Source organism: Amblyomma mixtum, chromosome 4 (assembly GCF_055824585.1).
Source record: "Amblyomma mixtum isolate Tamu chromosome 4, ASM5582458v1, whole genome shotgun sequence".
Lineage (NCBI taxonomy): Eukaryota > Metazoa > Arthropoda > Arachnida > Ixodida > Ixodidae > Amblyomma > Amblyomma mixtum.
The window spans coordinates 44,340,788-44,358,075 of NC_143015.1; the positions used below are offsets into that span (position 1 = coordinate 44,340,788).

At 48.1% G+C, this 17,288-nt stretch overlaps 2 protein-coding genes and 1 pseudogene across 2 annotated transcripts in view; 2 read left to right on the plus strand and 1 right to left on the minus strand.

Moving 5' to 3' along the window:
• The window catches only part of LOC149346357 (uncharacterized), a 207,717-nt gene that overhangs the window by 90,997 nt on the left and 99,432 nt on the right, over window positions 1-17,288 (plus strand). The window lies entirely within an intron of this gene.
• LOC149346360 (uncharacterized) lies at window positions 9,661-13,955 on the plus strand (the record flags this gene model as incomplete). The annotated part of the gene is made up of 1 exon (XM_089586012.1): window positions 9,661-13,955. A coding segment is annotated over one exon (534 nt), but the record flags the coding sequence as incomplete, so codon positions are not given.
• On the minus strand, window positions 11,160-16,695 carry LOC149346361 (uncharacterized; annotated as a pseudogene).

Consider the following 17,288-nt stretch of genomic DNA (forward strand, 5'->3'; position numbering starts at 1 on the left):
TGTTTGAATGACTTCCTAACCAACCGCACGTTCCGAGTCCGCCTAGGCGCAACCTTCTCCAACACTTTTTTCCAAGAAACTGGTGTACCCCAAGGGTGCATCCTCAGCACGACCTTATTCATCATCAAAATGAACTCCATAGGAAAAGTAATCCCAAAATTCATAATGTACTCAGTTTACGTAGATGACCTCCAAATAGCATGCACGTCTTCCAGCATACCTACCTGTGAGCGACAGATACAAATAACAATAAATAAACTGGCCACCTGGGCAGATAGAAACGGATTTAGATTTTCTCCTCAGAAAACAGTAGCGGCTCTGTTCTCTTTGAGACGAGGTCTACAGGCCGACGACCCCACACTATATCAAAACCAGACCCCATTACCTCTCAAACAAGAGCATAAATTTCTAGGAGCAACTTTCGATAAAAAGCTCACTTCCTTGCCACATATAAATAGCTTAAAGAAAAAAGGTTCCCAGGCCCTCAATGTGCTGAAAATACTATCAAAAAAACGCTGGGGGTCTGATAGAGCTTCCCTGTTACATATTCTCTGGTTCGCTCTAAGTTAGACTATGGGTCCATAGTATATGGCTCAGCAAGACCGTCCTACATAAAACGACTCAATCCTGTCCACAATCTTGGTTTAAGGCTGTCTTCCGGTGCTTACAGAACTTCCCCAATAGCAAGTCTGTTTGTGGAAACTAAAGAACCTTCCTTGGAAGATCGAAGAACTGCACTAACTTGTACATACATCCTCAAAATCCTTTCTCAGCCCAAACATCTATGTTACCCAATTGTGACGAAATGCCCATCCCGAATACTCTTCATTAACAAGCCTCACGCGATTAAGCCGTTGCTCTTGCGCTTCGAAAAAAAATTCCAAGCTCTGAACATACTAAACAAAATTACAAATATTGCCCCAAGACACGAAGCGCTACCACCGTGGTACTCTCTCCCCACAGTGTGTGACGTCACACTAACACGCTTCAGTAAAACCTGTACGCCACACGACCATATAATACAAGAATATCTAGCACTACAAGAAAAATACAGAAATTACACTGCATTTTATACTGACTGGTCAAAAACTGATGTTCATGTAGGAAGCGCAGCAATACAAGGAAAAAATGAAAATGCAGTACGACTGCCCTCATGTGCTACAGTTTTCACCGCGGAGTGTTATGCTATTAGTGTTGCGGTACAGAAAGTAACAAATGAAAACATCAAAAATAGCATCATTTATACAGATTCACTGAGCGTCCTTACAGCATTAAACTCCAAAAATGCCACGGAGCCACTGATTGGAACCATCATACACAATATAGTAAAGGTCACAACACGAAAACATGTTATAAAATTCTGCTGGGTTCCCAGTCACTTTGGCATTAGGGATAATGAGAGAGCCGACATATGTGCTGCACAAACCAGAACCATGGAAATAAAACATGTGAATTTGCCTCCTAGGGATTACATGAAGTTATTGCATAGCAGACTAAGAGCCAAGTGGCAAGCTTCTTGGGAAAATGAAGGACACAACAAGCTGCATACCATAAAGCCCATTTTAAAAGAATGGAAATCATGCCGCCATAAAGAACATTTTATCGAAGTAATTTTATGTCGTTTACGCATAGGTCACACACACATCACCCATAACTTCTTATTAACAAAAAAAGACAAACCTATGTGTGAAATGTGTGATGAGGAGCTCACAGTAAATCACATTTTAATTTCTTGTTCACATCTCGAAGAACTTAGAAAAAAAATTTTTACGGTATTTTACAATGAACACATTCCATTTCATCCCGCATTGCTTTTAGGCGAGCAAACACTTGTGGAATTTTCACTTGTTTGTAAGTTTCTAAAGAAAGCCAATGTTTTAAATCTATTATAATGTAACCTCTGTACACTTGACATAACATCATCTAACCTTGTGTTTGGCGCATGATAGCCCTAGTTGCTTATGCGCCATAAAACCCCATATAACTAACTAACAACCACACAGCACTCCGGCCACTTCCACCGTGCCTGTGGCAGGGCCATCCACGCCCCAGGCAGAGACAGCGAAGGCTGCTCTGCCAATCCCAAAGCAGGGAATGCTGGCCCATGGGCCAGCATCCCGCAGGACTTCCCCCCGTCGGGGGAGGCCTGAAACCCACACGCCCGCGGTTTCACCACGGTCTTCCAGCACCTCTGATGAGGTGATGGATCTAACTCCCAGCCCGCCTGCTTTACAACGGCGGAACAGCTCTCTTGAGCGAAAGAAGGATAGGGCCCTCATAACGGGCCCAGAAAATAAGTAAACACTTTATTGTCCCTACCCCAAACGTAAACATGGCTTTTCTAGTTCAGTGGAACTGTAGAGGAATGTTGAGAAATTACGATGACATAAAAAACATTTTAGGGTCAATGTCACCCGTAGCCTTATGTCTCCAGGAAACCAATCTAGGTCCACAACATATGAACATCCTGAAGCATTATAAAACTTTTAGACGCGATCGTGAGCAGGCAAATAGACTCTCGGGAGGCGTCGCGATTGTCGTACAAAGCGGCGTCCCTGCTCAAGAGATCAGACTCAAAACAAAACTTGAGGCAGTTGCAGTCAGCATTGTCAGCTACAAAACAATCACAATCTGCTCTGTATATATTCCTCCACATCTCACACTAACAGTCCACAATTTACAAGAACTTATCAATCAACTTCCAAAACCGTATCTAGTAGTTGGGGACTTTAACGCTCACTCCCCTTTTTGGGGAAGCGAGCGCTGTGACTCTAGGGGCCAAATAATCGAAGATTTTATCCTCACAAACAATGTTTGTCTTTTAAATACAGGAAAAGCCACCTACTGCTCCCCTACCTCGGGGAAAATGACCTTTTTGGATTTGTCATTTAGCTCACCTTCTGTTTTTAATGATTTTAAATGGGATGTCATTGACAACCCATATGGCAGTGACCACCTCCCTATACTAATCACTTTAACTTCCTCACCAGTAGTAGTAGTAGTAGAAAACTTTTATTGAGATCTTTTAAGAGATTCGCGGATTCGAAGCCTCCGTCGTCTTTTGTGGCGCCGGCGACTTGAGGCTTCTCTTCAGCAAGGTTGGGCCCCTAGTCCAGGGCTCCACTGAGTCGCGCTGCATCAGTAGCGTGCCGCACTAAGGCCCTTTGGGCCGCAAGCTCGCTGCTGGTGAGCTGGCTCTCCCATTGCTCCGCACTCGGGAATTCGTGTTGGTGGAATGCTTTATTTCGTTCGCACTCCCATGTGATGTGGTATAGTGTGGGTGTGTCGCCGCACCAGGGGCAGTTTGCTCTGTATTGTGTTGGTGACATCTTGTTATAGATGTACAAGTTGGGGAAGGAGTTTGTTTGTAGCCTACGCCAGCCGACTGCTTCCTCCCTCGTGAGGGCTTTGTGTGGTGGTGGGTACTTGAATCTAGTCCCCCTGTATAGTTGTAATGTCTCTGTGTATCCCCCCTCACATGCTAGTAGCTGAAGCTCCAGAACATCTGACATGCCTGCTCGGTATGTAAGCCCTCGAGCTAGGCTGTCTGCTCTTTCGTTCCCCGCTACGCCTGCGTGGCCTGGGACCCAGATTATGTGTTGTATGGGTGTCTTCTCAGCAGAGGCTGCTGCCCCACTGATTATCCTGAGGGCCATGCCACTAATTCTGCCCTTCGTATAGTTTTTACACGTGTCTTTCGAGTCTGTTAAGATGTTTAGGGATCGACCTTTCCTATAGCCTTCTGCTACCGCCAGCGCGACGGCAATTTCCTCGGCCTCCGTTATGCCCACGACCTCCACTGAGGCGCATGTGGCCATGTCTCCTGTGCTATTAACTACCACCGTAGCGGCTAAGCGCTTCCCTGCATGTACGTACATGGAGGCGTCCGTATAGACTGTGTTCTCTGATCGGCCTAGCCTCCTTTCTATCTGCTCGGCCCTTGCTTTTCGTCTGTCCTCGTGTAGGTTAGGATCTATGTTTTTAGGCAGGGGTCCTACATTAAAGGTCTTTCTAAGGTCGTCCGGTACGTCCGCGTATCTGTCTACCAGTCCGCACGTGTTCCGACCCAACCTTCTCAGGAGCGCCCTTCCCGTAGAGGAGCCTCTGAGTCTGATGAGTTGTGCCCCCAATTGAGCCTCGGCAAGCTTATCGAAGGTATTGCTGATTCCGAGTTGGAGTAGCTTCTCGTTTGATGCGTTTCTGGGCAGGTGTAGAGCAATCTTGTATGCCTTCCTGAGAATACAGTCGGCTTGCTCTCGCTCCGCCTTTGTTGTTGCGTGGTAGGGCAAGGAGTACATAACTCTGCTAACGATTAGGCTGTTGACGAGTTTGAGGGTATCTTCTTCTTTCATCCCGTACCTTCTCTGAGAGACTCTACTGATCATTCTGCCAACCTGCTCCGCGGCTCTTCTCAGCAGGCTGATGGTATGGCTGCATTTTCGGCTGCTCTGCAGCCACATGCCTAGGATTCGTACCATGTTCTGTTCTTGGATCAGTTGCCCCTCTAGAACTACTTCCAGCGAGGCTTTGGTAGGATTTCTTCCGATCCTGATGATTTCCGACTTCTCCGTCGAACATCTCAGGCCTCTCTCCCTGACGTAGGTCTCTACGCAGGTCGCAGCTTCTTGTAGTCTGTCTTGCTTCTCCCCTAACGATCCTTGGGTGACCCACACCGTGATGTCGTCGGCATACATCGCGTGTTGGATGCCCGGGATTTCCTTGAGTCGTCTTGCTAGCCCGATCATCGCCATATTGAACAGGATGGGCGATATCACGGAGCCTTGGGGTGTTCCTTTGCAAGGCGTGGTGAAGACGTCGCTTCTCAGCTCGCCTAGTCCCACGGTCGCTGTTCTGTCGCTCAGGAAGGCCCTGATGTAGTCGTGGGTTCTTCCCCCGCAGTTGGTGTTGTTGATACCTTCCATGATGGCGGCGTGGCTCACGTTGTCGAAGGCTCCCTTTATGTCGAGGGCCATGACAACGTTTTCGCCACTTCTCGGCATTTTCTCGAGTACTTCCTCCTTGAGTTGGAGTAGTACGTCCTGCGTAGACAGGTGGGCTCTGAACCCGTACATGCTGTCTGGGTACAGTTGGTTCTTCTCTAGGTGCGACTGGATCCTTTTTGTGATTACTTTCTCGTACATCTTGCCCAGGCACGACGTGAGGGAGATCGGCCTGAGGTTCTCGACCTGGAGTTTCTTGCCTGGCTTCGGGATCATTACCACTACCGCGTGTTTCCACTCGGCCGGCACTGTTCCTTCTTGCCAGAGCTTGTTGAAGTAGGCTGTGAGCTGATCTATGGCTCCATCGCTGAGGTTTCTTATGAGCGAGTTCTTGATTCTGTCCGCCCCCGCTGCTGTGTTTTTTGTTGCCGACCTGATCGCCTCGACGACTTCCTCTCTCGTTATGGGCCGATCCATGGTTGGATTCTCTTTGCCCTGGTACTCTTCTTGGTAGCTTTCGACCTGGTCTCTGCCGTAGCATTTGACCCGGACTTCCTCGAGTAGCTGTTCGTCCGTGCCCGTGTACTGGTGCACCAGCCTCTGAATCGATTTGCCGCTTTCTGATTTGTTCTTGCTCGGGTCCATGAGGGACTTGAGGATCTGCCACGTCCTAGCCGTGCTGAGGGTGCCGTTCAGCGCGTTGCTGAATTGCTGCCATCCTTGCCTAGCCAGCTGCGTTGCATACTCCTCCGCTTGTTTAGTTATTTCGGCTATTTTAATCTTTAGCTTCCTATTGAACTTCTGTCTTTTCCAATGCTTGGTGAGCCCGCGTCTCGCCTCCCATAGCTCGAGGAGCCGATTGTCCACCTCCGGAGTTTGTTCAGTTCTATCCACCTCTTTAGTATAGAGTTCTTGGATCTGTCTGAGTTGCTGGCTCCACTCCTCCGCAGATACAATGTCGCCCTTGATCTGCTTGCAGTGTGCTCTGAAGGCGTCCCAGTCCGTTAGGCGGACCTTGCCTATTTTCCACTTGATATTGTTTGCGGTTGTGCTGATCCTTATTATGTGGTGGTCGCTTCCAAGGTTCTCGAGCAGGTTCTCCCATTCTGCTTGTCTGGCGCCCCTTACGAAGGTTAAGTCAGGGCACGTGTCTGGACTGACGCTGTTCCCCTGTCTAGTTGGGTGGTGTCCCACGGTCGCCGACTTGAGTCGCTGTTTGCAGTCTCTCGTGCCCGCCACGTGGTCGCCGCCACACAGCAGGCATTTGGGTGTGCATTGGTGGTCTGCCGCCGGGTTCTGGAGTCCGCACTGTCTGCAGGCCCTAGTCTCCGGATTCGGGCAGACGTCCATTCGATGCCCCTGTTGGCCGCAGGTGTAGCATACCTGCCTCGTGGGCCGGTACGGGTAGCACCAAAATTCTCCGCTGTGGTAGAGAACTTGCTTCGGGAGGGTGGGGCCGTCGAAGGTGATGACGGCCGTGCTGGATCTCCCGAGCATTCTGGCTGTTAGGATCTTCACGCCTTGCGTGCGAACTCTGAGGCTTGCCTTGAGTTCCTCGGTCGAAGTCTCCGGATCCACTCCGTGGATCACCCCGCGTAGCGTGCCTTCCGGCGCCGCCACGTGTGCGTTTACGGCGTAGTTCTTGCCTCCGAAGCTCAGCTGCTTGATGCGCATAATCTTCTTGGCCGCTTCTTCGTTGCTGGTGCTCACAATTATGATGTTCGATCCATTGCGCAGCCGGATGATCAGGTCTTCTTCCTTACATCCCCGCTCGGTAGCCGCGACTACCGCCCGCGCCACGTGGTGTTGGTGCAAGTCTCTGACTGCGAGTCCTCTCGGCCGGAGGACGATTTTAAAGTCGTCTCTGGGGAGCGGAGGCAGGCGTCGCCTCGGCGCTCCCTCCCTCTCCTTCTTCTCCGCCGCAGCTGGCACGCCAGCTGCGTTCTTCGTCGCCCCTGAAAAAGGCGCGCAATCTAGGCCGTTTCCCGCCAAAACTTGCTGCTTGCCGCCGCCATCTTGGCGTTTCCTTTGTTTCTTCGACATGGCGACTATCCAGTCGTCTTCTTTTTCTCTGTCGATTCCGCTTACTTGTGAGCGTTGGATCGGTGAGGTGCTGCTTCCCGGGGCTTGGATCCCTGCTGCAGCGAGGCCGTCTCGGTCTTGCTGCATGTGGGCCACTTCGATGGTGTCGTGGAAGTCTTCTTCCATGACGCCGAAAATCTTGTCGGTCCTAAGGTCACGGGTTGGTCGTAGCTCGGATTTCTCGTTCGGGACATCGCTCCGATGCGTCTTCACCGCGGGCCACCTTAGCAAAAGCCACCTTAGAAAATATACTTTTAGATAATTTAAGCATTGACCAGATAAACGAATTGTTCACAAATTGTATTATAACCGCCGCACAGTTAGCTATTCCGCAGTCTTCAGGAATGGTGTCACAAAATCGCAAACTGTGGTGGACAAAAGACTGCAAGGAAGCAAAAAAACAACAAAATAGAGCTTGGGGTAAGTTTCGAAGATATCCGACACATCAGAACCTCCTAAATTTTAAAAAGGCGAGAGCTAAAGCTCGGTACGTGCGTCGCAGTGCTGAGAAAGCCTCATGGCAGAGATATGTTTCATCCATCAATAGTTCAATAACATCAAAAAAGATGTGGGAACAGGTGCGTAAATTAGACGGCAAATTCTCTCCCTTTACAGTACCCTTTCTAACAGCCCCTGGAACACAAACAAGTGTAGATGAACAGGCTGACATACTAGGACAACATTTCTCTGACGTTTCAAGCTCTTCACACTACACACAGTCATTCTTAAAACACAAAAACACAACTGAAAAGCAGAAACTTCCAACGACTGGCAGTACAAATGAAGCATATAATACAATATTTACAATTCAGCAGATCCAAAACGTACTGTCCTCCGGTAAACAGACAGCACCTGGCCCGGATGATGTACATTATCAAATGCTTGCCCACCTGTCCGAAGCTGCTGTAGCAGCACTTCTGCAATTTTTCAACAAGATATGGGTGTCCGGAAAGATGCGAAAAGCTTGGAAAAAAGCAGTTATCGTACCGTTCTTAAAACCCGGAAAGCCGCCCACCTCTCCTAATAGTTATAGGCCGATAGCTCTCACAAGTTGTATAGCAAAATCATTTGAAAGTGTGCTCAACGTTAGGCTCATGTTCATTCTTGAATCACGCGAACTGCTTGACATCCATCAGTGCGGATTTAAGAAAGGATGTTCGACAACTGACCATCTCGTCCGTTTAGAAAACACAGTCCGAGAGGCATTCATACACCACCAAGACTGTCTGGCAGTCTTCTTTGACATGGAGAAGGCATATGATACCACATGGAGATATGGCATTCTACGCGACTTGGCAGATCTTGGCATCCGGGGTAGGATGTTGAACTGCCTGAAGGATTTCCTGTCAGACCGGTCTTTCCAGGTGCGCCTGGGTGCAACCCTTTCGAAGAGCTTTGACCAGGAGAATGGGGTACCGCAGGGCTGTATCCTAAGTACCACTCTTTTTGTAGTGAAAATGAATTCTATAGCGAAAATAATCCCCAACTCCATTATGTATTCCGTGTATGTCGACGACCTTCAGATTGCTTGCACGTCCTCCAGCCTGTCAACATGTGAGAGGCAGGTACAACTCACATTAAACAAGCTAGCAATCTGGGCAGACAAAAATGGGTTCAAGTTCTCTCCACAGAAAACAGTGGCTGTTGTTTTCTCGCTTAAAAGAGGCTTGCTGATCGATCCGAGCTTAAACCTAAATGGAAGCACACTACCGGTAAAACAAGAACATAAATTTTTAGGAACAACATTTGATAAAAAACTTACATTTTTGCCGCACATAAACAACTTGAAAGAAAAGGCCTCCCGTGCAATGAATATTCTTAAAGTACTCTCAAGGAAACGCTGGGGATCTGACAGAGCATGCCTCCTTCACATCTACCGTTCTCTAGTGCGCTCATGTCTAGATTATGGGAGTATAGTGTACGGCTCGGCAAGGCCTTCATATGTCAAAAAATTAGATCCAGTTCATAATCTAGGTATCCGCCTTTCTTGTGGAGCATACAGAGCGTCTCCGGTAATGAGCCTTCTTGTTGAAGCAAATGAGCCATCAGTGGAAGATAGAAGAAAAGCTCTTACATGTGCATACATTCGTAGATAATATTAGGTTGATAATAATACCTAATATTCTAATTTCATCTACTCTCGGGACCTCGTTCCCGTTGACTTTAATTTTTATATCTTCCCGCTACTGCTGATCATTACCAGGAGCTCCGATTTTTCTGGCAAACAGCATAGACCTACGTCCTCTGCGTGTTTGCTGGTTATATCTGCTGCCTCTTGGAGCATGGATTGGATGTACGAGTCGTTCCTTTCGCAGATCCAGATGGTCACATCGTCCGCATAGATGCTTAGTTTTAAGTCATTGAGATGCCCAAGCTTACGGGGGATATTTAGTAAATTTGAACTCATGTGAAGCGATAAAAAAAATATGTGTGCAAAGCATCACCTACAGCTGCACTGCAATCATTACAATGTTTCTTAGGTTACTAAAACACATTGGTTTCTTATGCTTTATTTTCACCTTCCAGCCTGAAGTTCCCAGCACCTCAACTGCGCCTACCGAACAACGCGGGCAGCAAGTCTCCGCCTTTGCCAGCAGCAGCAATGAAAGCTGACTGTAATTCAGAGCCTGAAGCGTAAATACTCCTGGACCACTCGTACAGCAGCCAAAAATTAAGTTATGCTGAGCTTGTCAAGGAAGTTTCTGAACAAAAGCACATTGTGACAGATCTCTTGGAGCAAGCTGAAGCAGCAAATGCACAAGCGGCAGAGCTAAAGCACCAGCCGGAACGAAGTCGCCTTGATCACGCTGAAACAAAGAAGTTGGGTGACAGTCTTCAGCAGAAGAACAGGTGCTTGAGACTCGAGCTGTCATCCATGCAGAGAAAAGTAAAAACTTGCAAGGCTGAAGCTGCTCAGAATATGGAAAACAGGTATGAAGGGCTTCTGAAAAGTGAGAAAAAGCTTCGCTATTACACAGGCTTCACGTCCAGTGAGCTTTTGGAAGCTTTTTGGTCATTTTTAGAGCCAGATGCGAAACATCTTCAGTTCTGGCAGATGAAAGAAACCAGCAGTGAGGACAGAAAGTTCACCCTGCCTTTGAAGACCCAGCTTGTGCTTGTCCTTATGCAGCTATGGCTTGGTCTTGATGGCCTTGATCTTGCATACAGGTAGGCTGTCAATATTTAAAGCTTGAAACGTTTGTATTTGGCACTAAGAGCCATTTATATTTAAGTTTTGTTTGGTTAATAAGTGTGACTCAGAAATTTTTCCCATCTGTTCATGAGGAAATTTGCTGCAAAACATTTTGTATGAACCCACTGTGCAGAGTAAACAGGGAAATCCAACCAGCCTTTTTGATTTATGCCATTACTTTGGTGCATCTTGATTGACAGTGCAGAACCCAATACGATTCTCACTCTTGCTTATATACACAGTATGCGTGTAGGATGCTCTGAACAATCTAACCAAAGTGTGTGGCTTAACATGTTTTATCAGGAGGACAGCTTCAGTATACACAGTTACTCCTCATACAGTAGTACCTCATTATAGAGACTTTGATTCTTAGTAAAAATGTTCAAAAGTTAATTACCTTACATTCTTAAAACACATTGTGATGAACAGTTATTCATTGCATGATGGCCTTAGTTGCTTATGCCCTTTAAAACTACCAGCTGAATGATGATTTGAAAATTGTACTCAACGGCGTCCGAACATCGTCACTGAGTATCGTTCTTTTTATATTGTCAGCCAGAAAATGCAAAATTGTGCACTAGACACAGGCTTAATACCATGTTAAAGTATCCAGCAGTGAAATTTATTATTCCTTATTGCTTCAGTGTGCATGATTCTTTGTCCTCACGATTAAATGATTTAGATTATGGTGAGTAGTTAAATATGCATGCCCAAGATCTTTCCGTGCAATGTATTAGTACACCTTGCCTACATACAAATGCTGTTCGTGAGTAGTCAGTTAGGCTACTTTAATAACAAGGTAGCTTTTTAACAGCTAACCCTGTCTTCCCAGATCCATAATGCTGCTGATCAACATTTGTGCTGATCATAGGCAAGTACGCAAGAAAGTTCGAAAAAAAAAACAGCGGAAGTCATTTCTTCACCAAACTTCAGTATACAGTTCTTCAGCAGTTAGAAATGTGGGGCAGCAAATACATGGTAGCAAAAAATTTGCAACGTTTTACTACCTTTGCAAAGAAACCATTGTCAAAGAGCACGAGAATTTGCACACACTTTTCTTTGCTGTACACGAAGAGTACACAGGAATCCAGGCCAGTCACACCCATGTGGACTTGTACCTGTGTATAATACTTGCTGCTTTTCTTTAGCTGTCAATCATGCAACTGCGTTTTTGCAGTCTTCAACCTTGACAGGAACTTTGATTTCTAGTAGCCGCAGTGCACAGCATTTGCACTTCACAAGCCCATCTGGGCTTGCTCCTAGGAAGCTGTGCTCCCTAGAGAGGAAGAAGCCAGTCTCACTAACTTCCAGCTCCACATGTCTGTCATTTTGGTCCTGAAAGGCTCGCCGGGCTTTGGGCTCGCACAATAGTCCCCGCTTCATAGCAAATGTTGCCCTAACTTTTTTCCCTCCCATTACTGCGGCAGTGAGACTTCGGGCATCATGTGGTCCCATTTTTGTTTGGCATGTTCTGACCCAAGTGTACACTCTATGTGCCAATGATGCTGTAATGATGCCCTCCCTGTATTTATGCCAAAGGAGGCAACCACTTTGAAGTCGTGTGGCTGCCTCTAAGGCTGCAGCAACTTCTTCCTGTGTGTATGGCAACAAAGCGTCTCCCTTGTTATGTCTCGCCTTCGTCGTGGGGAAGACAACGACATGGCAGCAGCGAAACGCCGACAAACCCCGAGACGCGCGTTGGGTGAGCGCCTGGATTGCCACGGAAGCCGCGTCCGTCTGCCCGGTTGAGCGAGCGTTTCCCCTACACCGAGTGTGAACGCGCGTTCGTAATGCGCGGGAACGCCGCTCATGGACATTCCGGCGTCTGCGCTACGGTGATGGCATCGTTCCCCCTCTCCCAGCGCGTGACGGCGGTGTGATCTCTCGGGAGTGAGTGAGTGCGTGTGTGTCTGTGATTGGTGCCAGTGAGAACTTCCTTCCCCTGCAGGCCCGGCCCCCATCTAGGGACCCTAGGGAAGGGAACTCTTTAAAACCCCGGCAGCGGCACGGCCGAGGAGCTCTTTGTCATTGAATGATCTCCTGGTGAGCTGTCGTGATGCAGCGTTCCTGCAGCTCACTTGTAAATATGTAAATTCCTGTATAAAGTCATCTCTCATTGTCTTTTTCCAGCAGCCTCGTCTCAGACGTCCCTCATTCCCTCTCCGGCACAAGACCATGCTACCTCGTATGTAACAAACTGGTGGCAGCGGTGGGATGCTGCTACCTCGTCTTTAACACCCTGTTGCTTGCTCTCAACTTGCCGTGCAGGTTTGTAAGGTGCTATGTGGGCAAATCCATGTCCCCACTTCGCAGAGATGAGTGCACTGCTCTTCTTTTGTGATGCCTTGGTGCGTCACTGAGCCTTTCAGTGGTGTCTTTAGAAAAAACAATTTGGTGGAATTTCTCAGTTACTTTGTTAGGGTCTCGTGGATTGTACCTCTGACGCTCGCCTTCAGTGCATGCCACGGCATGTGGTACATTACTAAGATCATGCTGTGCAATGTGCATCAGCCCATAAAAAACACAGCGCACGTTTCCTAGCAATACCTCAACAATTGCCACTTATCACTTCTCCATCATACTTAAGTAACTTGACCCCAACAATATAGGCTGTCCGTGTTGCCATAGATGCTAGCACTTGTACGGTCTCGGCCATGTCTTCAGTTGAAAATATCAACTTTTGTAAATGGCCTGACGTGAAAAACCGCAGGCCATTCTCTCAATGTTTTTGAGCTCCTTTGCTCTCAATGTACCTGCATAAAAAAAAAAACTTCAACATTGATATCATTTCGAAGACTTTTTTTCAAGCATGTACACGCATTCCAGCCACAGATTGTGCGATGAAGCGTCCTCAAAAATCCAATGGGTCCTTACACAGCCTCTGTCCACCCTCCACCTCCCCATTGGCGCAGAGCGAACAGTGACAGCGTGGCCTCGGCACTGGATGCTCAGGATGTCGACCGTGGCCTCGATGGTGGCTGCGATGTCTTTGTCAGACACCTCTGGGTCAACGCCAAAGATGGTCCCGATGCAGCCCTCAGGACGGGAGGCCTCGAAAGAGTTGGGGCATGGTTGTATTTTATTCTATCTGCTGCCACTGTTGACCTGTACAGTCAGGTTGCATTAAGCTCTTCGTGGCCTTATGCACGACATCACGTCAGGCCTTTTAGGAGTTAGTGGTCTTCCACTCACTGCTGTAGTTCACACAATTTCATTTTCTTGCCTTGGTGATGTCATCTAGCCATCCCATCCTTTACTGGCTGGCCCCTTCTTCTGCCTTCGATCTCTCCCTGCAACAGGGTCTTTCCAGCAGCTCTTGTCTTCTCATTAAGTGGCCACAGTAACTGAGCTTTAACTTCAGGATTAGACCTTTCAGTTAGCAGTTAAGGTTTATTTCCACAGGTACACTCCTTTAGCCTTCTGTGAAAGTCAGTACTGTTTCCTTGGCAAAAAATACTGGAGTGGGTCACTACATTCTCTAGTGGACCACATTTTGTCAGAACTCTGCCATGACCTGTCTGTCTTGGGTGGCCCTGCACAGCATAGCTCATGGCTTCATAGAGTTATGCAAGCCCCTTCGCCACGACAAGGCAGTGATCCATAAAGGGGGCTGTTGAGTACTTGAGCTACTCAACTATTGGTATTTAGTTGCCGCGATGGCTCAGTGGTTAGGGCGCTCAACTGCTGAATCGAAGGACACAGGTTCAACCTTGGCCCAATGGTCGCCTTCTGATTGAGGCGAAATGCCGGAGATTTAGTTTTCTGCAATGTCAGTGCACGTTTAAGAACCAGATGTGGTTGAAATTTGTGGAGCCCTTCATTATGGCATCCCTCATTGCCTGAGTTCTTTTGGTAAGCCCCACTAAACCAAACCTTGACTATGCACTTCAATAATGTATATATTTTGCATGGCTGTCCTCTTGGAGCTCAGTAAGTCTGCCCCAGTCACTGCATCGCACCAATAGATGACTGGCTGCAGTCTTCACAGAACCACTTCTTCTGCTTAGGGGCTCTATTAATCCCAAGGCAAGAGAAGTGAAACCATCCATACTTGCAGTCGTTGCCATTGCAAGCAAGCATTTTGCCAGTGTCGGGGCCCCTGCAGTAGCAGAACAAATCTTTGTTGCTGTGCCTTGTGGTGGGTTTTTTCGTGAAGTATCCAGCAAATAGCTCAGGCAAAACAACATGCACAAAAAAGTCTGCCGCAGTTGCCACGAACTTCTTAATAAAAGATTCATCTCTCTGAACCCTCTCGATATGCATTGATGTTGGCATCCACACGACAAAGTCACAGTAATCCACGTTGCACACTGCCATTTGTGTTTGCACTTGGAAAAAATAAGCATGGGTCCTCTTCAATGTTACACGCCCATCAGTGCTTTCTAGGCAGAACTGCGGGTCCTGCTCTGCGCCAAATAATCCTTTTTGGGCTAAAGTGTAGGGACACTTGACACAGCAACTGCAGTTGGCTATAACGTCTGGACTTGCTGCAATGTGTGGGTACTTCGCACTCAGAAATAGTCCTGCTTTTGCATGCGTGAAGTTGGTATGCTTCTTCACCATTTCTTCTGCATAACTGCCTACAGCATCCTTTCCATGTTGCTTCCCCCATTCTGTGGCTGCGTTGGAGAATTTTTGCTGCTCAGGATAACACACCTGCTTCAGCACCGACATTGCAGGGTTATTGATGCTGGTAGCGTACACACTTTTCATCACAGATGCTGTGATGCGGCCCGCACGATGCGTGTACCATTTTGCACAGTTTGCTTGGTCTCTCGTGCTCTCTTCAACAAAGTTTACCATTTCCTGCGTTATGACAAAAGCTGTCATGAATTTCTTTGCGCGCTGAGTGAGGTGATGTAGGTCTTCTGCTCGCGCCTCTTCACAGAAGAGGCTTTGGTTCTCTAGTCTGGGGAGGCCGGAACATTCCATTGTACTGCGGATGCAGTGCAAAAATCGCCGACTTTATCCCTGAAGCAGCTATTTTGGCATACAAGGCATTGCACTCTTGCACGGTTGGAGCAGGTGGCACGGGCAGTGATGACTGACCAGAGCATGTCGTTGCACTCTGGACATTAGGGTCAGCATTTTCTGCGTGATCCATCCTTTTTTTTCTTGCTTGGGATGACGTAAAATCTATGTCCTTAAATGCCGCTCCTGGCTTGTGTGCAGGAAGCCACAGATTGTTCTTTTCTGTGCATGTTTGGGAATCTCTGAGGCGTACTGCTGTCTCCACCGCAAACAACGCGGCACCAACGTGTGAGCAGGCTTCACCTGCTCCTGCCATGCAGGTGCAGTGTGCCGTGATGATGCTTCCGTCAGTGTTGGCCAGAATCCATGCCTTGAGAGGTGCATCTCGCAGCCACTGGGAATGATTGACCTGAAAATAATAATGCCAATTAGAAAACAAAGTTGTGCTGTACTGTGTTGAATGTGGAAGCTTTCACTTCTGCTCAAATTTACAATTTATGCTTCTATCCCAAGTTGACACCAGCCAAAGCAGGCTCTGCCTAAACACTGCTTTTGCGAGCACACAGCTCAATACAGCGTAAATGCAGGACACGAGACACCATCAAACGCCCAAGGACCGCGGCCACGCGATCTCAGATTGCAGCGACCTCGTTTTGATCTAGTCGAAATGTAAAACTGCTTCTGTGCCGCCGCCCGCAGACTTAACACGAACGCTCGAGCGCGTGGATTAACGTTGCTGGCTGACGGCCGGTGGGTCTTAGAACATTTTTTCTTTTTTTTTGTGGCTGCAGGCCATTAGCTAACGTCAAACGATGTAAACACGCCGAGCAGCACGGTCGTGTACCCACCGGCCAACGCTCAGCGGCGATACTGTCTGTCGAAGTTACGCGTAAGCCTGCGGAAGGCGGATCGGTTTCGGTACACTATGAAGAACCACAGGGCACTACTGAATCGACCAGATTGAAAAATGCAGCGTGCACAGATTGATAAACGCCGGTGTCTTGAAAAGCGGACAGCGCCTGCAACCTGCAGATTCATCTACACGTTTTGCAACCGCACAACCAAAGATTGTAGCTTTAGCGCGTGCTCTAGCACATGCAGGACAGAGGAGACGACCGTGCTTTAGGTTATAAAAACGCGTACGAAGAAATGGAAGTTTTCTTGCGCACTCACCTCGCTCAACAAGACGATACGTTTTGAAGGCAGTTGTTTGGCCAACAGACTCTTCACCCAACCACTCGTAAAGTAGTTGTGTGCGTCAAGCGATTTGTAGGCTTTCATCTGCTGCATTGACACGTAGCTTGTCGACGAAACAAGGTAGTTTACTATGACCATGTTCGTTGTTGGGGGCAGCAGCTCAGCATCAGCAGTTGCATCTGTTCCGACTTGCAGCTGGTACGGATCAATGCCGTCACACATAGCTATCTTTGACTCGTAGCGAGCCCGTGTGGGGCCCACAAGCTGCTCAAAGAACGATGGGAAAAACTCCTGGGCACTGATTTTTGCCATTGCACCAGCAAAACGCACCGTGTATCGCGCATACGCAGGTTCAACCGCTGTGAAAGGCCGCGCGGAAGGTTAAGCCACAGCCTCCTCTATTTTTTCTGTGCCTGGTCAAAGGCTGCTGAAGCGCCGTCTGACTCCGCCGTGTTTCTCCGCGGGGCGGCGCTGCCAGCCCAGGATGGATGGGCGTGCGCGTAGTTGCGGCCGGCTGCAGGGGCTTCGGCAGCCGCGGAATAAATGTGGCCTTTGCCTACTCCACAAACGACCAACTCGTCCTAAGCCATTACCAAAAGTATATAAAAGCAAACATTCGGCAACACAAAAACAACGTCCGCAACTATGCAAGAAAGCGCGCAGTCCTCTAACCGAACATTCCTAAGACACACAATCAACATCGACGAAACCAGCACACTCAGAGCCGGAACAAGTTAGCAAAAACGCGCCTAATCCTTGTGCACTGAAATGCGCAGCAACCCGGAATAAAGCGGCGCTAAAAACAGATTTCGAATTAGCGGAATGAAGCCCGGCCGTCGACAGAAGCAGACGGCCTGCACAAGGCGCCGAAGAAAAACAACAACACAAGCGCTTGTGATGACGAC